Here is a 25,445-nt window from a genome sequence, read left to right on the forward strand (position 1 = left end):
TTTCTCTCTGTCTGCTGCTGGTGTCCTCTCTCTCTCTCTCTCTGTCTGCTGCTGGTGTCCTCTCTCTCTCTCTCTCTCTCTCTCTCTCTGTCTGCTGCTGGTGTCCTCTCTCTCTCTCTGTCTGCTGCTGGTGTCCTCTCTCTCTGTCTGCTGCTGGTGTCCTCTCTCTCTCTCTTTCTCTGTCTGTCTGCTGCTGGTGTCCTCTCTCTCTCTCTCTCTCTCTCTCTCTCTCTGCTGGTGTCCTCTCTCCCTCTCTCTCTGTTTGCTGCTGGTGTCCTCTCTCTCTGTCTGCTGCTGGTGTCCTCTCTCTCTCTCTCTGTCTGCTGCTGGTGTCCTCTCTCTCTCTCTCTCTCTCTCTGCTGCTGGTATCCTCTCTCCCTCTCTCTCTGTTTGCTGCTGATGTTCTCTCTCTCTCTCTCTCTCTCTGTCTGCTGCTGGTGTTCCCTCTCTCTCTCTCTGTCTGCTGCTGGTGTCCCCTCTCTCTCTCTCTCTCTCTCTCTCTCTCTGTCTGCTGCTGGTGTCCTCTCTCTCTCTTTCTCTCTCTGTCTGTTTGCTGCTGGTGTCCTCTCTCTCTATCTGCTGCTGGTGTCCTCTCTCTCTCTCTCTCTCTCTGTCTGCTGCTGGTGTCCCCCCTCTCTCTCTCTGACTGCTGCTGGTGTCCTCTCTCTCTCTCTGTCTGCTGCTCGTGCAGTGACACGCCCCTTATGAAGGCCCTTTCGCAAAGGCGCTCTTGCTAAGGCGAGCGCCTTTAACGCTCGCCTTCGCACGCAGAACGGCAAAGCTCCGTTGGCCCCTCCCCTTTTAAGGGAGAGCTCCAGATCAGTGCCTGGCTGATGTCAGAGAGGTGGGTGGAGCTATCTCTCGCCGCTGCCCCTCACTCTTGCCTGCCCTGCTTCTCTGTTCCTCTCTTACTGTCCTCTCTCAGCTCCCGATTCTTGCCTTCTCTTCGCCTGCCTCCCGACTTTCTCCTGCCTGCCCTGTTCACTGGGCTCCGATGTTAACTCGCCATTGGATCCTCCCCTTTTAAGGGGGAGCTCCGGATCAGTGCCTCGCTGACATCAGAGGGGTGAGCAGAGCTATCTCTCGCCACTGCCCCTCACTCTTGCCTGCCCTGCTTCTCTGTTCCTCTCTCAGCTCCCGATTCTTGTCTCCTCTTCGCCTGCCTCCTGACTTTCTCCTGCCTGCCCTGCTCCAAATAAGTTCTTCATTGCTAACACCCTCATTCTTACAGCTTGGATTTTGAGAGGTTGACATTTTCGTCTCTAAACTTGCCTGCTAGCTTCCAGGAAATATTCCACTAAAAGAGCATATGGTTTTAAATGAGAAAGGTTTACCATCTGGTGTGAGATCGAGATTGTAAATCCATTTACTTGCTCTACACAAAATGTGCTTGAATGCCTCTACATTTTTCAAAGGGAGGACTGAGAACCAATTAGTGCTTTGGATAGAAAGTAAACCCATCAATGTACAGGATTGCTACTTATGAAAATGTCCATCAAGCCTCTTGTACCTCAGAATTGGACCTCAGAATTGGACCTCAGAATTGTTGCATAGCTGATGAAAGTTCCTTGTCAGGCACTAGATTGCTGTCATTTGAAGTACCTGGGCTGGAGGGTCTTATTTTTAGTGGCAATTACTTCGGTATGCAGAGTTACTGAATTCTAGGCCTTGTATCTGATCCACCTTCCACTTTTTGTTTTTCAAATAATATTGTGGATCTGTGCACCTATCGTAAGTTACTTCCTATAGTTGTGTCAAAATTCCATCTTAACTAGTTAGCAATCTTTCCAACCAGTTTTCCTAAACCACATGCCCATAAATGCGGAAGTGAGCTGCATGAAAGCCTTAGCTTTCTATCTAGAGCACAGGTGTCAAAGTCGGTCCTCGAGGGCCGTAATCCAGTCGGGTTTTCAGGATTTCCCCAATGAATATGCATGAGATCTATTAGCATACAATGAAAGCAGTGCTTGCAAATAGATCTCATGCTTATTCATTGGGGAAATCCTGAAAACCCGACTGGATTGCGGCCCTCGAGGAGGGACTTTGACATCCCTGATCTAGAGCAAACTAAATTCCATAGAAAGTCCACCCAGCTTTTTGCCATCAGAAAATGCACACTTTCTAATTGGCTAGCATACTCTATTTATTTCACTTATACCCAAGCTAGGCTGACCCTAGAGAATCATGTCAGGCAATGTCTGTGTCAGTAGCTGTGATCAGGCTAAGCGGTCATCACCTGTCACTTCATCACCTCCAGGCACATCTGGTCATCTTTCTTACTTCTAAAACCCAACCAGGCTCCTCTGAGTTCCTCCTTGGTCAGCACCTGGTTCTCTCCAAACCCTCCCTGGGTTTTCAGGCAGCTTCCAAGTATCATTACCGGAGTCTCTGCTGGTTGCCACCATCCCTGCCGGGCCCTCCACCAGTCACTCGCCAGTCACTGTCAGTCCAGGGTCTTTTGTTCTTCACCGGGTCCTCTCCAGCTCTCATTGGACCTCTGGGTCTTCGGGCTGCTTCTGGTATCATTAGCAGTCTCTCTGCTGGTCGCCACTAGCTCCACTGGTCACTCACCAGTCACCTTCAGCCATTCCTCTCCAATTCTTTAGGCTGCTTCCCTGCAGATCTTCTTGCTCCTCCCTCTGGTCCCTCTACCAGTCACTTGCCAGTCATCTGCAGCCAGGTTTCTACCGATACATTGGTCCCCCATGGACCCTCCTGTCACCGCTCTCTCCCTTAGGATTCTCCTAGTCACTCAGTTTCTTCTTCCAAACACACTTCCAGTCGCTCAGTCTCTCTCCACCAGGCCCTCTCTGGTCACTCCAAGCTGTACTGGACAGGCCAGTCTAGGTCAGGCTTACCAAAGGTTAGGCCAAAGCCAGCATTCCTTCCCTCAATGGTCGCCTGGGAGCTCTTGCTTTCCCCAGCTCTCTGTGCTGGAACTGTTCTTTTCAGCACCCTTTTCCAGTCAGGATGAGTTGACAGCTCCCAGGTGTGTCTGCAGGATCTTATATGTAAATGAGCTCCATTACCATTGCTGAGGCTTCCCTCTGCTGGCCAGTGACAGTATCTTCATCTTATCACAGTAGCCCACTTGAAGTTATCCTCCACAGAAAATAATTTCAGGGTTGCAACATGGTCTTGCATCCATACATTCACATCCCACTATTGTTTAGAACCAAGACTCCTGATGCAGCAGTAGATTTGGCCAGAGTCCTCCAGAATTTATTTGAAATTTAGAATCTAACTCCATCCCTCCTGGGCCCTTCTCTTTCAGATTACCTTCCACAAAGAGATAACATCCACCACCACCACAAAATAATTAAAAATAATAAATATGGTCTGTTGCTTCTAAAAAATATTGGTTTCTGCCTGTGGTGGTGGTGGTGGTGGTGGTAGCGGTGGTATTTGTTGTATTATTTTCCTTTTTTTCTGTTTAAGGCAGCTTATATTAAGGAGTTCCATTGATGATGATTTTGTAGTCCTGCTTGTCCTTAGAAAAAGTAAAGTTACTTACCTATAGTAAATACTCTCTGAGGACAGCAGGTCTTAAACTCTCACAACCCTCCCACCTCCCCAAAGAGTTATATTCCCCCATACTAGTAATAGACTAAGGAGGTCCTGCATGACAGCAACAAGTTGGAACAGGCACACATCGGTGGCAAAGCCAGACCCAGTATTTTGGATGGGCCATTTCACAAACCCCCCCTCACAGGGTTTTTTTTGTTTGTTTGTTTTTATTTTAAAGTATTTTAATATCCATCCAGCACATCTCCCTTCTCTCCTCCATGATATTCTGGCATCTACCGTCCTATCTCTAAAGCCTGTCCCTCCCTGGTATATCTTATACATGTTCCCAGCACCCTCAGCAACTCATTTTTGCTGCCAGCAGTCCTGAAGGCTGTCTTCTGCTGCATCCTGCCCTCGCTAACATCACTTTCCTGTTTTGCAGGTTGCAGCAGTGGTAAGCCTTCAGGGCCAGCAGCAGCACAAAAATGAGTCGCTGCAGGCACCAGGGATGTGTGTAGCATATACCAGAGAGGGACAGGCTTGAAAGATAGAAAGGCAGATGCTGGGATGCCATGGATGAGAGAGGGAAAGGAGGGTTATGTGGTGCCACCCTGAGTGGGTCTGAACCAAAGGTAGGTGGGCCTGTGCCCACCCAGGCCTACCTGTAGCTATGCCACTGGTGCACGTTTGGCTTAGCCTACCCAAAGTCATCTAAAAAAAAGTTCTTGAGGTACAGCTTCTCACACTGAACGCCATAGATGGTGTTACCCATAAAAGGTAATGGTAGTCTCTAAATGCAAGTTCTAAGTTGCAGTCAACCTAGGGAACCACTACTTGTATGATGGTTTCTTGGCGCACTCTTAGTTGGGCAATTTGCTAATGCCTGCTGCCCTCACTTATCCCATAAGGAAAAATCTGGCATTTTTTTCTGAAAGTATATTAAAATTAGTTTGCTGTATTAATGTTATGAATGCTTTATGTTTTTGCAGCTTTTGGAATATGAACCTAGATTTGGGGAGCAGGTACCTTTGCTGTTAAAGATGAAGAGAAGCAAACTTGCCTTGAGCAAAGCAATTGAAAGTGGAGATACTGATCTGGGTAAGTGCTTTATTGGGTAATTTTTTTGTTGCATGTGCAGATTTTGTTTCAGAATTGTACTATACAGTATACCAGTGCTTGAATAAGCAAAAAGCAAAAGAAGAAGAGCAAATCCATAGCAGAAAATCAAATTTGCAACAAACAATGAGGTTAATGGAGGACAACAACCCAGATGTATAGTTAAGCTCTGGAATGCATTGGCAGAGGTTGTGGTAAGAGCAGATAGCGTAGCTGGTTTTAGGAAGGGTTTGGACAATTTCCTGGTGGAAAAGTCCATAGTTTGTTATTGAGAAAGACATGGGGCAAGCCACTGCTTGCTTTGGATCAGTAGCATCGAATGTCGCTACTCTTTGGGTTTTGTCCAGGTACTAGTGACCTGGATTGGCCACCATGAGAACAGGCTACTGGGCTTAATGGACCTTTGGTCTGATCCAGTAAGACTATTCTTATGTTCTTATCCACAAAGCTCTTTGGACGGCTTTCTCTGTTTTCAGGACCTAGCAATGCTGCCATTTCTGCGCGAAAGGACGCAAACGCCCCGCAGTCCGAGAATCGCAGGTTTTAGTCAATCTGAGGGTGACTCTTCGCTCCATGGTCAGGATGCCCTTTCAGATTTATGAAATTTTTGTGCCCTGCTTGACAGACCAGTGTTCTTCTTCTGCACAGTCCAGCTGTGCCTCAGACTTGTCTATCAGTGGCTTTGCCTCCCTGAGAAAGTCCTGTTAACAGACCCTGCTCTTTGCTGTGCTGCTGTTGATCAGTTTGCTGACCCCTTGTTTTCTAGGGATGCCTTTCCTGTGGTTCAGGACATAAGCCAGCATGTCTGTTCTGTGGCTCCTTCTCTGGCTTTCCTCCCTGGGAATGATCCTGTGGTTCTGCATTTATTTAAGTCTGCTGCCTTGCTGAATCTCTTTTTGGAGTCTCTGTATGAGCTCTGTTAGCTCCTTCTGCTTCCTCCTCTCTCTTGTGGAGTGAGGGGGCAGTATTCCATGTTTTCTTGGCATCCTGGTAGTGACAGTCTGCTCTTCGGGCAGGAGCTACTCTAAAAGGGTCTCTCACAGTAACAAGTGCCCTGTCCCATCTTTATCCTCTGGCACCTTGAGTGGGCTCCTTGGTTGCACAGATGTCTAAGCACACCTTCCTTCCCAGCGCAGGTGGAGTGGTACTCACGGACATGCAAGACTGCTGTGTGGATGTGATTCTTCATCTACTCTTTGAAACAGCAATTCTGAGAGTCCAGGCTGTCTCAGCAGCACTCTTGTTACTCATGCTGGTTTGTAGCTGAACATCTTGGAGGATGATGATGATGTAGAGCCTCCTCCTCAGCTTCTCTTGTCTGGTGTATATTATATTCCTGATGTTCTGTATGTCCTTAGGTGGGTCCTGGTTCAAGTGTCATCATATTGGATGTCTGCTCTTAGAATGCTCTGGCTTTGCCACTGAGTCGGTATATCCTCCTATATAGCTACTCTTGCGAGGCTCCCTTTTCAAGGACAGTTATTATTTGGCTAATGCTTGGATGACCTCATGCACACTGTTGAGGACAGTTGTTCTAGGGCCCTGCATGACAGCAGACCCAGAATCTCATGATGTTCAGACACTCTAATTTTTCATGGCTTCCAGGGTTCTTACCCATAGTCCAGTTCTACAACTCGAGATTTTCCCGAAGTTGCAGGCAGAAGTTCCAGGTGCCTTAAGCGCCCTCTGTCTCCCATACTGCTTCCTCTACCAAAGAAGTCATATTGAAGACAGGCTGAGGGAGGCCCTTCTGTATTCATGAGGCCGGCTTTCAGCGTTCCTACAAGCCTGAGTTCAGATTTGGTCCAACCAGTGGCTCCTGGACTTTGCCCAGCATCTGGTATAGTGGTGCCCAGACTAAGCAATCAAAGTGCCAAGTCACTGTACAAAGATTGTTGGATATTCGGGCCAGAGGTTGTGGTCAGAGCGGATAGCGTAGCTGGTTTTAAGAAAGGTTTGGACAATTTCCTGGAGGAAAAGTCCATAGTCTGTTGTTGAGATAGAAATGGAAGAAGCTGCTGCTTGCCCTGGATCGATAGCATGGAATATTGCTACTCTTTGGGTTTTTGCCAGGGACTAGTGACCTGGATTGGCCACCATGAGGACTGGCTACTTGGCTAGATGGACTATTCTTATGTTCTTATTTATTCATGCATAGATTTTGCTTATATTTTATTGATTTACTGTATATACTCGAATATAAACCAACCTGAATATAAACCGAGGTAACCCTTTTCCCCCAAAAAATGTTGATTTGAATATAAACTGGGTGCAGAGCCTTGTCCTGCACCCAGCTCCCCTCTCTCCCTGCCCTGTAGGATTCTGTACCCTGTCCCCCCTCCCTCCTGATGCCTTGCAGGCCTCCACTGGGCCTGCCGTAAGTCCTGGTGGTCCAGCGGTGGGCTGGGGCAGCAGTGATACCTCCTGCCCCTGTCCCAGCCAATTCTAAGAATTTTTACCTCCCTCTCGCCTCCCCTGTGTACATTTAGAATCCCTGATGGTCCAGCGATAACCGCAACAGGAACAACCTTCCTTCGCTCCTGCCTTTGTAGAGCTGCTAGCTGATTGGCTGCTGCGAGTTCTCACGGTAGACAATCAGTTAGCAGCTCTGCAAGGGCAGGAACGAAGGAAAGTCGCTCCTGCTGCAGTTCAATGCTGGAACACCAGGAATTCTGAAGGTACATGGAGGAGGCGGGAGATAGGTAAAAATTCTTAGAATTGGCTGGAACAAGGATGAAAGGGATCCCTGCTGTCCCAGCCCACTGCTGGACCACCAGGGATTGATATATATTTGACTGTTGTGAATCAATTGTTTTCACTGAATGATCTGAAATGTTTGGTTTTTTGTATAAATTTTGTTGTTTTTTTTCTTTGTTCTTTATTTTATTTTTATGTATGTTGCTATTTGTAAAGCCGTCTAGAAATAGGCAGTTGAGAAGCCTTTTCAATAAATAAATACACCAGGGAGGGGAAGGGAGGTAAAGGTTATAGTCTGCCAGGACAGGAGACAGATGGGATCCCTCCTATCCCGGCCCGCCGCTGGACCTCCAGGTCTCATGGCAGGCCCGAAAGAGGGGCAAGTCAGCACTGACCCGAATATAAACCAAGGCCCCTATTTTGGGCCCATTTATAGTCTTGATTTATATTTGAGTATATATGGTACTTATTTATTGTTTTTTATGTTAAAATATCTAGATTCCTGTAGCAGGTTATTTAAGCCAAAACACGTGTCATGTCGAATACCCATATATCTCTAATAAAGGCCCTCTTTTACTAAGCCACTATAGAGGTTTCTACTTTGGCCTGGAGCGCCATTTTATGCCATAAAAATCAGAGAGCAGAGCTGCCCATTAACTGTCACGACCCCTGAAGAAGCCGAAGATTCGGCGAAATGGGTCCCGTTGGGCTCCGACAGCGTCTTAAGATAAGTGCTGTCTTAAACTCTTATATTGACACTCGAGCACCTCTTTTACTAAGCCACTATAGAGGTTTCTACTTTGGCCTGGAGCGCTAAATGCTCCGGCAGAAAGAAAAAAATGTGGGATGCACAGTCAAAAGGAAACCTCTATTGCGGCTCACTTAAAGGTGGGGGGAAAGAGCTTTGTGGACGCTTCTGAGCTGCTGTTTGTTGGGTGCTTGAATATGCCCCATATGCAAGTTTTATATCCTTCTCAGTTTTGTTGATATTTAAGGTACTTTCTGTTGCGCTCTGAGCTTAAGTGGATATACCATTAAGATAGATTCTCTGTAATATAGTGTTTGTACATGTTCATTGGAAAATATTCTTTGTAGTCATTTTATTTATTTCCCATATAACATTTGTCTTTTTATTGCAGTGTACACTGTTGTGACATACTTGAAGAATGAACTAAACCGTGCAGAGTTTTTCATGACATTGCAGAATCAGCCAGTGGCCTTGAGTCTTTACCGACAGGTGAGGAATTGCCAATAATGTTAAGGCTTTATCCAGTCCTGATAAAGATGAGTTGGAATGATGTAAAGTAGTCTGATCAGGCACATGGAAAACCAGCTAACCTCTGGCTGATGCTGTTGTAGAATTGGCAGGAATTAATATTTCTTTTTAATTAAGTATAAAATTATTTTATACAAATATCTCATAATATGTACATTCATATAGGAAAATGTAAGGAATTGTTACACTTGAAGACCAATTTTGTACAAGTCATTTAGGTCAATGGTTTACAACCCAGTCCTAAGGGCAACAGACATTTTAACACCTCCCTGCCCCCTTAAAAAAAGTACATTAAAAAGTACAGAGGTTTGTACTTTCAGGTTCCAGCATTTACATATGTAAAGGGGGCATTTTGCTATTTATTAGTGGAATTTTTAAAAGTGTATATTCAAGAGGAGCCAATTTAGGATAAAAGCAACAAGCTCAAATTTGTTAATATTTTAGATTGTTTTAAACACCAAGAGAGGTTAGAGCAATTTCATCTTCAAACTCGCCTCCAAATCCTAGGCCCAAATGAGCAATTAGGTGATCAGTGCAGCTGTAAGCGCTGATGGGAAAATTCTATAAGTTTTGTTCTCCGAAGAAGAGCAGATGATGTCATCTGATGGAGCCTGATGGTGTGGATGCTTGCTAGCAAGTTGTGGTTAGACGTTTCTAGCAGCATTGCACTGTACATGCATGGGTGCCAGTTGACCAATCTTTGCATTTCCGTAGAGCAGAGAGGACATGTCTGTTTTGTGGTGAACTTAGTAGTGCCTTCCCATTTGGTTTTTTAAAATGTCTTTTCTTCATTTTAGTACAACAGTTGCCTTTTATTTCAAACCATGTCTGTGTTCTCCCTAGCGTCTTTTAGCCGGGCGCTCCGCCTGGCTAATTTAGGTGAGCACCTGGCTAAAAGACACTAGGGAGAATACTGAACTTAAATGATAACACACTTCCTTCCCTCAGGGCGTCTCTCCTACACTCCCTTTGCAACACAACCAAGGGCTCTGCTTCGGGGTCTGTACGGTAATGACGTAAAAATGTAAGATCCTCCAAGACATCTAAGTACCGCCTCCTCCTCCTCCTTTTAATAATTCAGCGCAGCCGCACTTGTTCTCTGCCCGGAATGATGCAGCAAGTTTCACCCCGACACAGGCACGGACCAGCAACATCAGAGGTCACCTGATATACTAGCGCATGCGTATGGCCTCCTCCATAGGCATCCAGATCACTGCATATGGAACTCGCTATACTCACCCGCCGGTAGATAAAGTGATACTTTCTGTCTGTGTTGCTGGTCCTTGTATACCTTAGTGTGAACTTTGCTACATTATCTCTGGTACAGAACAAATATGGCTGTGCTGAAATATTGAAGTGAGGACTTGCTGTACCATTCTAGTTAACCATGGTTTGCCACTAAAGTGGTGAGTGTTAATGTATTTTATTCGCACTGGTTCCATGAATAAATTCTATGTGTGAAATGTATGCATAGATTTGGAGGTGGTGTTAAGGGCACATTGGGGGCGTAGGTTATTATAGGTAGAACATGAAGTTTAATTGCTTTAAATATAATTTCGGCCAACTAACTAAAGGGTGACAAAGTTGCTGCTTTTATGGATTAAGTTTAATAAAATAAAATCATCACTTCATTTTTGTTTTGTTTTTATCAACGTCTGTTTCCAGGTTTTAAAATAGACTAACTGGCAATAACACCACGTTATCCGTGTAATTTGAGTGTTGCAATTTAAATGAATGAAATCACTGAATATGAGCATAAAGATAAGAGCTAGTGGTTCAGATAGAAATAATTCATAATACACTAACAGTAACAATAACATAAATTTATAAAGGCAAAGACAGCGTCAGGTTTTGTTGACATTAGTTCTGGCCTGGTGGCAGGATCCAACATATTTTCCTGTCATAAATGTTGTTCCTCCAGTCTCTTGTAGGATTAAGGATTAGTTTGCTGGTGATTTATTCTGGTCCAGATGTGTTCGTAGGCAGTTGTACTCTGCGGTGATTTAATTTTTCTTCTGCTTTTTTCTTTTTTAATATTCTTACCTTTTATACATGATCTGCCTTGCATGAAGATTTCTATAATGTACTGAAAAATGCATACAAACGCAGCAATATTTAAGGAGAATTAGAATGAACCCTTACATGTACAAAGAGACAGAAAAGGACCTTGAGAAGGGGTAGGAAAGCAGACTTGAACCAAAAGACAAGGGGCTAGATTCACTAAGCCAACCGATCGTGTACTGATCGGTTTGCGATCACTTTCCGACTCCGGCTCGATTCACTAACCTCCAGACCCCATCCACACCTGATCCGATCTGCGCATGCAAATGAGTAAAAAGGCATGTAAATTTTTTAATGCTTTGATTCATGAAACCATTTCAGCCAAACCGACTGGCCTTTCCTGTTCAAAAAGGTACAACTGCTGAGGACCAGTCGTTTACATCCTCGCCAACTATTTCTGCCTAGCAACTGACATGTGCATGTTAAGAACCCTATTAAAAATATATATCTACCCCTCCAAAAATCCAAAATATAACAAAACTTTTAAATATATGTAAACTTTCATGTACATAAGCGTTAGAAATATTTTTTTTATTTTTTTGGAATGCGCATAGTGAGCGTGGGAGTGAATCTCAGATTTGGAATGCGCATGGCAAGAAAATCGCGGATTAATCCCATGCTCTCCTTGCGCATTGTACATTTCAAATATCAATGCCAAATAACAAAAAAAATCCAAAATCAAATAAAACATTTATGGGCCAGCTATCCCTCCCCCTTTCCTTCCAGCTGGATTGTCGCATGCATGTGACGTCATGGTGTCGCTAGTAGTTGCTTCGTGCTTCACGGCAGATAGAGCCACACAGCCTCCTGGGATTCGTAGGCTGTATATAACAGCGCATGATCCCAGCGCATTCAACAGCTGTTAACTGTTATGCCTTCTAGCAACTTAACAACACTTTTCCAGAGAAAAATGGATGGTGCTTGTTGGCTACACTACAAAAGTACTTCAGAAAAATAACAGTTGGTAAGAAGACCTCCTTATATTTCCTTTTTTACGACAACAATGCTTTGCGGTAGGTGCTTTCGGAGCCCGCTAATGACGTCCGTGATTAACCATGCCCCATTTCTACCAGTGAAGTCCTAAAAAGCTAGTGCATGCGTTATGAGCTTCAAAATCAACAAGGATACAGTTCGCACGCACGTCTATCGATGTTTCAGTGCTAATAACAGCGGGTTTACGATTGGATCATTTGCATGAACAAGCTTTACTGAATCGATCGGCTACAATGACTCGGAAACGGATAGGACACGAATCAGATAGATTTCGGGACTTTAGTGAATCCTGCCCAAGGTAGAGAGGGGAAACACCCTGAACCGAGGAGAGAGAGAGAGAGAGAGATGCTAGACCCTGGGGAGGGGGAAGACAAAGAGAGTGAGAGAGACGGTGTCAGGTCAAAAGCGCGCCGGGACAAAGGCGCGAGCAGACAACAGCGCAGCGTGGAGGCGCGCGACGAAGAAAAAGACTGTTTTTAGGGGCTACGACGGAGGGTGTGGGGGGGAACCCCCCCACTTTACTTTATACAGATCGCGCCGCGTTGTGGAGGGTTTGGGGGGTTGTAACCCCCCACATTTTACTGAAAACTTTTTCCCTGTTTTTAGGGAAAAAAATTACGTTTTCACTAAAATGTGGGGGGGTTACAACCAGTGCTCCCTCTAAGCGGGCGGGTGTTGTGGGCAAAATTTTTTTCGCTGTGCGCTACAAATATCGGGCGCCAGCGCCAACTCGCCCGATTCTCCTCTCGCCGCCCTGCCATCTCCGTACGCCGTGCGCTGTGACGTAAACTTGTGCGCTGCGATGCAATATTTTGTGCGCCGGCGCACGCCAGCGCAGCTTAGAGGGAACACTGGTTACAACCCCTCAAACCCCCCACAACGCCGCCGCAATCTGTATTAAGTAAAGTGGGGGGGGCTCCCCAACAACATCGCAGCCCCTAAAAACAGTCTTTTTCTTCAGCGCGCGCCTCCGTCTTGCGCTCAGTTGTCGGCGCGCGCCTTTGTCTTCCGCGTTACTGTCTATGAACCTAGAGAATGACACGGTGGCGGTTTAGCCGCAGGTAACCCGCCAAAACGGGGAACGAAAACAAGCAGTCGCTGCGGCGATGGGGACAAGGCCATTCACCGCCCCGTGGAGCGGTGAATGGTCTTGTCCCCGCAGTGAGGCATGAAGGATCGCGCGGTCCCCGCAGCCCACACCCGCCTGCCCAATCGATCCTAGTGATTAGCCAGCTCTCTCCCTTCTCCTCACCTTAGTTTGTAGGTTTTCTTTTTCGGCGACCCGCACGCTATCAAAGAGCCGCGCACCCGCTGCTGCTCAGTTTCGATCTTCTGCTCTGACGCAACCGGAAACAGGAAGTTGCAGCAGAGCAGAAGATTGAATACTGAGCAGCCACGCATGCGCGGCTCTTTGGGAAAACGTGCAGGTCGCCGAAAAATAAAGCCTGCAAACTAAGGTGAGGAGAAGGGAGAGAGCTAGCTAAACACTAGGATCGATTAAGCAGGCGGGTGGGGGCTGTGAGGACCGTGCGATCGCCCGTGTTCCCGGCTCAAACTGGAAGGAGGGAGTGAAAGGGAAAAGGATTCTGGGCCAAGGGGATGAAGATGGAAAGAAAAACCCACAGCAGGAAAGAAAGGGAAGGACAGGCAGGTGAGCCAGATGCTAGAAGCAGGGGGGGAAGAAGAAAGAGAGAAAAAAGCTAGATGGGGGTTGAAAAGAAGAAGCACACTGGTATGGAAGAGGAAGATAGGGAAAATCTGGACACAGAAAGGTAACAGAAAGAGGGGAAATTATGTGCATGGGGCATAGGGACAGAGGCATAAAGGGGACATGCCATGGGGATGGTATATGGACACAAGGGGAGGGGCAATGGCAGATACATAGGGGAGATATTAGAAATGGGGAAAATAGGAGCAAAGAAGCAAGATGGTTTGTGGGGATGGGACAGGGACCAAGCTCGCAGGCTCCAGTGGCTTGCACAAATTACATTGTAACGTGCCATGAAAATAAGAGGGAGGAAGGTAGATAGATAGGTCACACGAGAGGAGCTGAAGGGTGGTAGAAAGGAACAGATGGTAAAGGAGCGAGGAAAGGGTGGTGGTGGAAAGGAATAGGACAGACATTGAAGGAGGGTGTAGAGGAACAGACCCTGAAGGGAAATGTGGAAGACAGAATGGGAAGAAGACAGATGCCAGACTATGGGGGAGCGGAGGGAAGAAGATGGGTGCTAGATCAATTGGGGGGGGGGGGTGAAGGGAGAGGCACAGTAACAGCAAATGGAAGACGCAGAGAGAAGACACACAGTGGATGGAAGGAATTGAATGAGAAGATGTGGAAAGCAGAAACCAGACAACAAAGGTAGAAAAAAAATTATATTTATTTATTTATTTTTTGCTTTAGGATAAAGTAGTATATTAGTTGTGTTGATAAAAATTTATAAACAAAGCTCTGCCAGCTGAACATCTCTTTCTCTAGTTCAGCAGCAGGAACTTTGATTTATAAGAAAGGAATAAGCTAAATATTACAGTACTAAGGCTTATATGGATGCTGCGGGGACGGTGACGGGGCGGTGAATGGGATGGCAGTGGCGGTGACGGGGCGGTGAAAGGGATGGCGGTGACGGGGCGGTGAAGGGAATGGCGGTGACGGAGCTGTGCAGAGGATGGTGGGACGGGGACGGGGCAGTTACGGGGACATATTTTTTCCCCGTGTCATTCTCTAATTGACATCTTCAAATCTTTCCAGAGGTCTTCGGTTCCATCTGCCTCCTCATCATCTGGTCATCACCAAAGACGCGTCCCCATATGCCTGGGAAGCTCACTTGAACAATCTTCAAACTCAAGGTCTTTGGACTGCCCAGGAAAAGAAACACCATATCAATTTCCTGGAACTCAGAGTGATGTTTTATGCCCTCAAGGCTTTTCAGCATCTCCTCTTTCCTCAAGTACTACTGCTGTGCACAGACAATCAAGTTGCAATGTACTACATCAACAGACAGGGTGGGACGGGCTCTCGCCTGTTATGTCAGGAGGCTCAAAAGATTTGGTCTTGGGCCACAGCTCGCCAGTTATTCCTGAAAGCTGTCTACATTCAGGGAGAGCAAAATTCCTTAGCAGACAAGCTCAGCAGAATTCTCCAATCCCACGAATGGACTCTCGATCCTTTGACTCTTCAGACCATTTTTGCTCAATGGGGCACTCCTCAGGTGGACCTTTTTGCAGCTCCTCACAATCATCAGCTGCCCCGATTTTGCTCCAGACTCTACTCCCCTCATCGTCTGGCGGCAGATGCATTTCTCCAATCTATTCCTTTATGCCTTTCCTCCTCTACCTCTCATGTTACGAACCTTATTCAAGCTCAAGAGGGAAAAAGCCACCATGATTCTCATCGCTCCACGGTGGCCCAGGCAACATTGGTTCTCCCTTCTTCTTCAACTCAGTTCCAGGGAGCCCATACTTTTTCCAGTGTTTCCTTCTCTGCTTACTCAGCATCAGCAGTCCCTTCTACATCCCAACCTATAGTCTCTGCACCTGACAGCTTGGTATCTCTCGGGCTGAGCTCATCTCACTCTCTTCTTTCTCAGCCTGTCCGTTCCAGGAAGCCGACCACTCTTCAATGTTACCAACAGAAGTGGACCCGGTTTTCTTCCTGGTACTTTTGGCATCATCATGATCCAACTTCACTAGCAGTAGAACTTGTGTTGGATTATCTTCTTTCTTTGTCTAACTCTGGTCTCAAGTCTACTTCTATCAGAGTCCACCTCAGTGCCATTACTGCTTTTCATGAGCCAGTTCAGGGAAAACCTCTCACGGCTCATCCTTTAGTTTCCAGATTCATGCGGGGACTTTTCAATGTGAAACCACCTCTCAAGCCCCCTCCTAATGTCTGGGATCTTAATGTGGTTCTTTCCGCCTTAATGAAGCCTCCTTTTGAACCATTGGCCACAGCTCATTTCAAATTTCTCACTTGGAAAGTCATCTTCCTTATAGCTCTTACCTCTGCCAGGAGGGTCAGTAAGTTGCATGCACTAGTTGCAGATCCACCTTTCACTGTCTTTCACCATGACAAGGTGGTTCTCCGTACACATCCAAAGTTTCTCCCTAAGGTTGTCTCTGACTTTCACCTTAATCAGTCCATTGTCTTAACTGTATTCTTCCCGAAACCTCATTCTCATCCTGGGGAACAGGCCTAGCATACTTTGGACTGTAAGCGTGCTTTGGCTTACTATTTGGAGCGCACTAAACCTCACCGCTCTTCTCCTCAACTTTTTCTTTCTTTTGATCCCAATAAATTGGGACATCCTGTCTCTAAGCGTACGCTTTCCAATTGGCTGGCTGCTTGCATCTCCTTCTGTTATGCTCAGACTGGACTGACACTGGAAGGTTCTATCACGGCCCATAGAGTTAGAGCTATGGCAGCATCTGTGGCTTTCCTCAGATCAACTCCTATTGAGGAAATCTGCAAAGCTGCTACTTGGTCCTCAGTTCATACTTTTACCTCTTATTATTGTCTGGATGCATTCTCCAGATGGGAAGGTCACTTCGGCCAATCTGTTTTACAAAATTTATTTTCCTAATGGCCAACCTTCCCTCCATCCCTCTTTTTGTTAGCTTGGAGATCACCCATCAGTTAAGAATATGCTGCCTGCTTGTCCTGGGATAAAGCACAGTTACTTACCGTAACAGGTGTTATCCAGGGACAGCAGGCAGATATTCTTACGTCCCACCCTCCTCCCCGGGTTGGCTTCTTAGCTGGCTTATCATAACTGGGGACCACGCGCCTCCGTCGGGCGGGAAGGCACTCGCGCATGCGCGGTGCGGCCTAACTAGAACTTTCTAAGTTCTTAGAGTGCAATCACTCTAAAATTGTCCATACCGGGGCTCCGTCGGTGCCGTCACCTATCAGTTAATAATATCTGCCTGCTGTCCCTGGATAACACCTGTTACGGTAAGTAACTGTGCTTTCTCTGCATGCTTTGTGGTTTTTTAAAAAATTTTATGGTTACCATTATGAATTAATAAGATATTGTGTGTATATTAAAAATGAATGGAAGAAATTGCATTACAATTAGTACTATTATAAATGGGGGTGGGGTAAGGGGCAGGGCTGGGGTACTTGATTGGTATTTATTAGACTTAGGGGGTACTTGACTTGAAAAAGTTGAGTAACTGGTCTAGATGACTATGGAGTTCACGCAGTAAGGGCCCCATTTTTTTAAAGTTCATGAAAGTTTTTATTAAGTTTCAAAAACATAATATGAAAATACATATGGCATCATTCCAAAAATATAAACACTTTTATAAAGCCATCATAGCGATTCTCCCATGGCAAATGCACCAAAGTCCATTCAATTCCTATGAAACAAGGCTGCCCTGTGAACTTCTAAAAGCTAAGTTACTCAACATTTCATATTCTGCTCTTTTCACTGGTTTTCAGCATTATATCTGCTTAATTTCTCTTCTCCTCCCTGTTTCTTACTAAAAAAAATATATATATATAAAAAAAGCACAAAAAAATAAATCCTTCTCTTTCCTCTGTTAAATCTTATTTCCTCTTCCTGCATTTTTGTTTAAAATACTGTGTTTTAGGTGGTATAGAGCCTATATTTCTGGTCACTTCACAACCAATCAAGATGACCTTTATTCTATGCAATCACTGTGGTGCTTTAATTCCAAGACATACTATTTGGAGGCTTAAGGCTTGCCCCATCTGTCTTCAACTTGCCAGTATTAAGGAGGAGCTCTGCAAACTTAAACAGGAATTGAATACAATTAAAGCAGCTTCCATCACTCCACAAAATCATACCAACTTACCACCTCTACCTCAAAGAATAAAACAGCCCGGGAATAAATGGGTCACAGTAGGCTCAGGAAGACTGCGACATATAACACAGAAACATCCACCTTCACTAATATTACCTCTACAGAATTCCTTCGCTCCACTAGTGCACTGCGATACTCAGGAAAACAGAAGGGAGGTGGGACTTGAACCATTGAAGGAAACTCAAGAGAACAAGAGCACCCTAAGTACAAATAAAAAAGCCAAAAACAGAAAACTATTACTGTTGGGGGATTCCATCATCAGAGGCATTAACCTTGGAACACAGGGCGAGGAGACCAAAATAGTGAAATGTCTTCCAGGATCCTCAGCTACCAGGAGTTCCAGGCAAATACTGACTATAATTAAGGAAGAAACTAAGGATTTTAACACTGAAGTTGTTATCCATCTGGGAACAAATGACCTGGCCAACAACTCCACACTTGCAGCACAGAGAGCTTTTCGGGAGCTTGGTGAGGGCGTGAAACCTTTTGTAAAGACTTTAGCTTTTTCTGAAATACTGCCTGCATATGGAAAAGGAGAGCAAAGAGTGAAAAACACAGAGGACTTTAATAGATGGCTCAGAGCCTAGTGTCATCAAGAAGGCTTCAGGTACATAGGAGGATGGGGAAATACATGGAAGGACAAGAAGCTATATTGCACTGATGGGCTACATATTACTACAGCAGGAAAAAGAAACCTTGCAGAGAAATTTAGACAATGTTTTTCTAGGCATTTAAACTAGAAGGTGGGGGTGGTGTATGTACGAAGGACAATTATAGAGACCACCCCCGGCAAAAGAAAAGATGTGATAGTAGTAAAGGCTGCAACATAAGCAATATCAGCAACTCATTTCTTAGTATTGCAACGGAAAGTGAAACGACACAAAAATCCATATGAAAAAGGAGATTATCGCTGAAAAATAGCTGGAAAGCGATGACCACAAATGCTCGCAGTCTAAGCAACAAAGTTCATGATCTGCAAGCCCTGATATTAGAGACAGATCTAGATATTGTTGCTATCACAGAGACATGGTTCAATGAATCACATGGATGGGATGCAAACATACCGGGATATAATCTTTTTAGGAAGGACAGAGATGGTCATAAAGGAGGAGGAGTAGCTCTCTATGTAAAGATCAATATCCAAGCGACCGAAATGCAAGGGACCTGGGGAGAGGAAGAAGCGATATGGATTGCTCTGAAAAGAGAAGATGGAACTTCTATCTACGTGGGTGTAGTCTACAGACCTCCGACTCAATCGCAGCAAATTGATAAGGATCTGATTGTGGATATCCAAAAGTTAGGAAGGAAAGAGGAGGTTCTGCTGTTGGGAGATTTCAACCTGCCGGATGCGGACTGGAATGTTCCGTCTGCGGAATCGGAAAGAAGTAGGGAGATTGTGGATGCCTTTCAAGAGGCTCTGCTCAGACAAATGGTGACGGAACCCACAAGGGAAAAAGCGATATTGGATCTGGTCCTCACAAATGGAGAGAGTATCTCTAATGTTCGAGTGGGTGCTCACCTGGGTAGTAGCGATCATCAAACGGTTTGGTTTGATATAACGGCTAAAGTGGAGAGCGGCCGCACGATACTTAAAGTCCTAGATTTCAAACGTACGGACTTTAATGCAATGGGAAAGTACCTGAAGAAAGAGCTGTTAGGATGGGAGGACATAAGAGAAGTGGAAAGACAGTGGTCTAAGCTGAAAGGAGCGATAAAAATGGCTACGGACCTTTATGTGAAGAAAATCAATAAAAACAAGAGAAAAAGGAAGCCGATATGGTTCTCCAACCTAGTGGCTGAGAAAATAAAGGCGAAAGAGTTGGCGTTCATGAAATATAAAACAACCCAAGAAGAGGAGAGCAGAAAGGACTACAGGGTGAAACTGAAAGAAGCCAAGAGAGAGATATGTTTGGCGAAGGCACAGGCGGAAGAACAAATGGCTAAAAATGTAAAAAAGGGAGATAAAAATTTTTTCAGATATATTAGTGAAAGGAGGAAGATAAAAAATGGAATTGCTAGGCTGAAAGATGCTGGGAACAAATATGTGGAGAGTGATGAGGAGAAAGCAAATGTGCTAAACAAATACTTCTGTTCTGTGTTCACAGAAGAAAATCCTGGAGAAGGACCGAGATTGTCTGGCAAAGTTACACGAGAAAATGGAGTAGATTCTGCGCCGTTCACGGAGGAGGGTGTTTATGAGCAACTTGAAAAACTGAAGGTGGACAAAGCGATGGGACCAGACGGGATCCATCCCAGGATACTAAGGGAGCTCAGAGAGGTTCTGGCGAGTCCTATTAAAGACTTGTTCAACAAATCTCTGGAGACGGGAGTGATTCCTGGGGATTGGAGGAGAGCGGATGTGGTCCCTATTCATAAAAGTGGTCACAGGGATGAAGCAGGAAACTACAGGCCGGTGAGCCTCACTTCAGTTGTTGGAAAAATAATGGAAGTGTTGCTGAAAGAAAGGATAGTGTACTTCCTTGAATCTAATGGGTTACAGGATCCGAGGCAACATGGCTTTACAAAAGGTAAATCGTGCCAAACGAACCTGATTGAATTTTTTGATTGGGTGACCAGAGAGCTGGATCGAGGACATATGCTAGATGTAATTTACTTGGATTTCAGCAAAGCCTTTGATACAGTTCCTCATAAGAGGCTGTTGAACAAACTTGAAGGGCTGAAGTTAGGACCCAAAGTGGTGAACTGGGTCAGAAACTGGCTGTCGGACAGACGCCAGAGGGTGGTGGTTAATGGAAGTCGCTCGAAGGAAGGAAAGGTGACTAGTGGAGTCCCTCAGGGTTCGGTGCTGGGGCCAATCCTGTTCAATATGTATGTAAGTGACATTGCTGAAGGGTTAGAAGGAAAAGTGTGCCTTTTTGCAGATGATACCAAGATTTGTAACAGAGTAGACACCGAAGAGGGAGTGGAAAATATGAAAAAGGATCTGCAAAATTTAGAGGAATGGTCTAATGCCTGGCAACTAAAATTCAATGCAAAGAAATGCAGAGTAATGCATTTGGGGATTAATAATAGGAAGGAACCGTATATGCTGGGAGGAGAGAAGCTGATATGCACGGACGGGGAGAGGGACCTTGGGGTGATAGTGTCCGAAGATCTAAAGGCGAAAAAACAGTGTGACAAGGCAGTGGCTGCTGCCAGAAGGATTCTGGGCTGTATAAAGAGAGGCGTAGTCAGTAGAAGGAAGAAGGTGTTGATGCCCCTGTACAGGTCATTGGTGAGGCCCCACTTGGAGTATTGTGTTCAGTTTTGGAGACCGTATCTGGCGAAAGACGTAAGAAGACTTGAGGCGGTCCAGAGGAGGGCGACGAAAATGATAGGAGGCTTGCGCCAGAAGACGTATGAGGAGAGACTGGAAGCCCTGAATATATATACCCTAGAGGAAAGGAGAGACAGGGGAGATATGATTCAGACGTTCAAATACTTAAAGGGTATTAACGTAGAACAAAATCTTTTCCAGAGAAAGGAAAATGGTAAAACCAGAGGACATAATTTGAGGTTGAGGGGTGGTAGATTCAGGGGCAATGTTAGGAAATTCTACTTTACGGAGAGGGTGGTGGATGCCTGGAATGCACTCCCGAGAGAGGTGGTGGAGAGTAAAACTGTGACTGAGTTCAAAGAAGCGTGGGATGAACACAGAAGATTTAGAATCAGAAAATAATATTAAAGATTGAACTAGGCCAGTTACTGGGCAGACTTGTACGGTCTGTGTCTGTGCATGGCCGTTTGGAGGAGGATGGGCAGGGGAGGGCTTCAATGGCTGGGAGGGTGTAGATGGGCTGGAGTAAGTCTTAACAGAGATTTCGGCAGTTGGAACCCAAGCACAGTACCGGGTAAAGCTTTGGATTCTCGCCCAGAAATAGCTAAGGAGAAAAAAAATAAAAATAAAAAATAATTTAAATTGAATCAGATTGGGCTGACTGGATGGACCATTCGGGTCTTTATCTGCCGTCATCTACTATGTTACTATGTTACTATGGGCTTCAGTGCATTTGCTGTGGCAGAATTGCTATCCCAGCTTTGTATAAGGAGCCCTAAGGCAGGAACTACTGTCTCTGTGCTATGTCTTAAACAAAAAAGATTGCTGGGTTTGCAAAGCATTAACTGATTCAACATAAGTTTGAAGTTGGTTGAATACCACTCTCTCAAGTACGGTAGTTTTGAAAGAAATGGAAGGTTTGATACTGGTCAGTAGTTATTCGGAATAAGAGGATCTGCATTACTTTTTTACAAGGGTGGCTTAAATGCTACTGGAACACTGCCTAAGAGTCAAACCTTAAAAAAGGAAGCCATATTGAGCATTGGAAAAGAATTAATAATAATTAACTAATAAAAATAATGCACATTTACTTTTCTCCACCACCAAATTTCCCCACGCCACCCAGCTGGAAAAAATTCTGGGAAGAACACCGCATGTATTTCTTTAGCTTATTGTGGTTCATAAGGTTTCCTTTGTTTTTCACAGTGCTAGACCTTGTCCTCATAAGAACATAAAAATAGCCTTACTGGAACAGACTGAAGGTCTATCAAGCCCAGTATCTTGTTTCCAACAGTGGCCAATCCAGGTCCCAAATACCTAGCTAGACCCCAAACAGATTTTATGGTGCTTATCCCATAAATAAGCAATGGATTTCCCCAAGCTATCTCAGTAATGACTTAAAGACTTCTCTTTTAGGAATTATTCAACCCCTTTTTTAGATATAACAATTTTTATTGGTGATTATGCAACTATATAACAATGCTACTGATCAAAATTATACAAACGAATCATACATTTTGCTTTTTGTGCTAATGTATATACAAACCAACTTAAACAGAACAAAATGTTATACAGTGAATACACTACCCTCTACCCCTCCCCCAACACCCTCCCTCTAATCCCCCTTCCAATTCTGTCTCCCCTCCTCCTCCCCCCTTTTATTTAGATTAAACCCCAATCTCTGGAATGAGGAAGAGAAAATATTGTTCGCCAATGTAATGGTAAGTACCAGTTCAGTGGTGTAATGCAGTGTCCCCTAATTTGTTAAAAAAAATAACTACGAGTACATGGAGACAGGGATTGTATGTATAGCCTTTATCTTTGCCTCTGATGTATTCTGAGTGTATAAACTATCAAAAAGGGGAAGGAGCCTCAGATCCCCATGCGTTGTGAAGTATGTTAACTAAACAACCGCACTAGAAAGGGAAAACTCCTCACTGGCTCCACTCCCCTCCTGCCTGATGTCGTCGTTCTCTGCTAAACTCTTAGTATGTTAATGAGTTAGTATATCATGCTACTTCAAAACTTATGCACTCAATGACATGAAGGTAATACAAAGAACTTAGCTCAGTCAGGGTTCAAGTAGAATTGCAGGCAGCTTATTAATTCTCTCGCTGTCTTTGCCAGTAGCTGGCATTTCGCTGTGTAGCTGAGTTCGGGCTTTGGACTGCTGAAAAAAAAAACCAGAAACAGCAGGGTCAGAGTAGAAATAAAGAAAAGTACTGCCATCTTCAGTCCAAGTCATAGGCCTTTTCCCCAAATCTACAATACCGCGGTCAGTCCTAACAGTATGCCCCCTGGGTGCAAGGAAATATTCTGTTGCAGAATACTGTCCAAAAATCCAATGACTGCCCTCCAAAATCTATCTATCTCTGGATAATTCCATAAAGCATGCATGAAGGAGGCTGTCCAAATAAGAACATAAAAATAGCCTTACTGGATCAGACCAATGGTCCATCAAGCCCAGTAGCCTATTCTCACGGTGACATTCCAGTTCACTAGTACCTGGCCAAAACCTAACATCTACAAAGGTCCGAAGAAGTCCTACCCATGAGAAAGAGGCTATGTTGCAAGATATATGCTCGACAGAGTATACAAAATTGGCATTTCCGTAGTTCCGCTGATGCATCCAAGTGGGGATAATCCATATAAATTCCTGAAATTCGGAAATGGTGAGCTAGCCCCAAGGTCCGTGGACCACCTGTCCAGGATCCTGGAAAAGTTTTTGGGAGGCAAGTACTGTACTAACCTTTTATGTAGTAATGATATAGACAGAAAGTCATCTTTGATGGAAATCTATTGACCACCTCCGCTGTCAAAGATGACACTGGCAAAGATTACACACAGTGGCCTAGTTGTTTGTACGCAAAGACCTCTAATCAGGGCTCCAAAGAGAGGTCAAGGGGCGCATCCCACTCTCCGCAGGGAGAACATGTTTAAGTAACTCGAGTTCCAAAAACCCCACCTAGAAAAAGAAGGTTTCTCCATTCCCGGTCCAAAATCCAGCTGTGCGTACTATCTAAATGTCCCCATTTTGCTAAGTCTCTCCACACGGTTCTCGCAGCTTGAAACAACTCTGAGGAGAGGACATGTCTAGGAAGTGACTTGGGTCTGGCATGTAAAACATAATACAAATGAAGTGGAGCACACCAGACTCGTTCCATAGCTAAAGGTGAAAAGTGATCTGTGGAATTATACCAATCGCGTATGTGGCAAAGGAGGCAAGCCATGTTGTAATGTCTGGGATCTCTAGACCTCTTTGTCTCCAATTCCCCAGCAAAATGGGAAAATGTAATCTGCCCCCCCCCCCCCCAACAAAAGCGTGCTAACATCTAATATAATGATTTAATGTCATTTGACTTCAAGTGTAAAAGGAGAGTTTGCATATAATACAGCCATTTGGGAAAAATGACCATAGCATATAAGGTAATTCGACCCATGAGAGATAATGGCTGCCAGTTGTTGAAAACTGAGTTGAGTGGAAGTCAATAATGGGGGTACATTAAAATCATACAACTGTGCGGGCTTGACACTCAGACATTTGTCAAATATTTAAACGATCCTTGAGCTTTACAAAGGGGGCAGTGAAAAGGTTCTCTTGGACTCCAACTAGGCAAAGTCTCCAAATACTCAGACTTAGCAAGATTTAATTTAAAGTCCGAAAAGTCCCCAAATTCAACACAGGTTTCCAACAAGGTCGGATTGATAATGTGGACCAATATGTCATCTGCAAAAGCCGAAAGTTTCAGTTCCTATGACTATCCCTTCTATCTCCTGATTTGACTGTATGTCTCTCAGCAGTGAATCTAGGACAGTACAAAGAGAAGAGGAGACAGAGGACATCCCTGTCTTGTTCCCCCATGCACTGCAAACAAGTCCAAAAAGCATTGCCGTGGGACAGTAATATAATGCTCAAATCCCTGCCACAATCCTTCCCACGAACCCATATGCTCGAAGCCCCTTGATTATAAAATCCCAGTGAACCCAATCAAAGGCCATTTCGGCGTCAAAGCTTATTGGTAAAGAAGGCAGGGAATCACTCCTTACTTTTTCCCAAGATAACAAAATACATCTCAAGTTCTTTGATACCGATCAACCCCAAATGATTCCTACCTGGGGAGCTGCCAGGAGGTTCAGCATTACCCTTGCCATTCTGTTTGCCAGAATCTTCGCAAAAAGTTTAGCTTCAAACAAGATCAGGGATATGGGTCTTTACAAGTGCAGAGATTGGGGTCCTTCCCTGGCTTCAAAAGTATTATAAGAAGGGCTTTCTGCAGTGACTCCAGTAATTCTTCCTTCTCCATACAAGAATTAAATACTGCCATTAGACAGCTCAAGATCTTTATTTGGAGAATCTTATAAAACTTGGCCAAAAGGCCATCTATGTCTTGTGCCTTCCCCAATACGCTTCTCCCTATATTATAATATACTTCCTCCTCCTGTATTGACAAATTAAGGACCTGTTTGGGGGATTCTGAAAGGGATAGGTGTTCACATTAGCTATATATAATGCACTATCAAGGTCTGTTCTTTCTGGCTCTTTGTATAAAGTGGTATAGAATGTTTAAAACGCTTGTGTGATATTCTGGTAAGTGCAGACCGAGACTACTTGCAGGTTTTGGATCCTTAACACTCTTCTGGGTCTCTGCTCCTTTGCTATCATTTTGGCCAAAAAGGCTCCTGATTTTTTAGCAT

The 25,445-nt window shown here is 44.8% G+C and overlaps 1 protein-coding gene across 3 annotated transcripts in view; it reads left to right on the top strand.

Annotated features, from left to right (window-relative positions):
* The window catches only part of VPS16 (VPS16 core subunit of CORVET and HOPS complexes), a 1,150,777-nt gene that overhangs the window by 846,618 nt on the left and 278,714 nt on the right, over positions 1 to 25,445 (top strand). For all 3 annotated transcript variants that reach the window (XM_033944752.1, XM_033944754.1, XM_033944753.1), the window contains 2 exons: positions 4,497 to 4,605; positions 8,460 to 8,557. In XM_033944752.1, coding sequence (XP_033800643.1) covers positions 4,497 to 4,605; positions 8,460 to 8,557 — 207 coding nt within the window. The remainder of the gene's footprint in view (positions 1 to 4,496; positions 4,606 to 8,459; positions 8,558 to 25,445) is intronic.

This window comes from Geotrypetes seraphini, chromosome 5 (assembly GCF_902459505.1).
Source record: "Geotrypetes seraphini chromosome 5, aGeoSer1.1, whole genome shotgun sequence".
Lineage (NCBI taxonomy): Eukaryota > Metazoa > Chordata > Amphibia > Gymnophiona > Dermophiidae > Geotrypetes > Geotrypetes seraphini.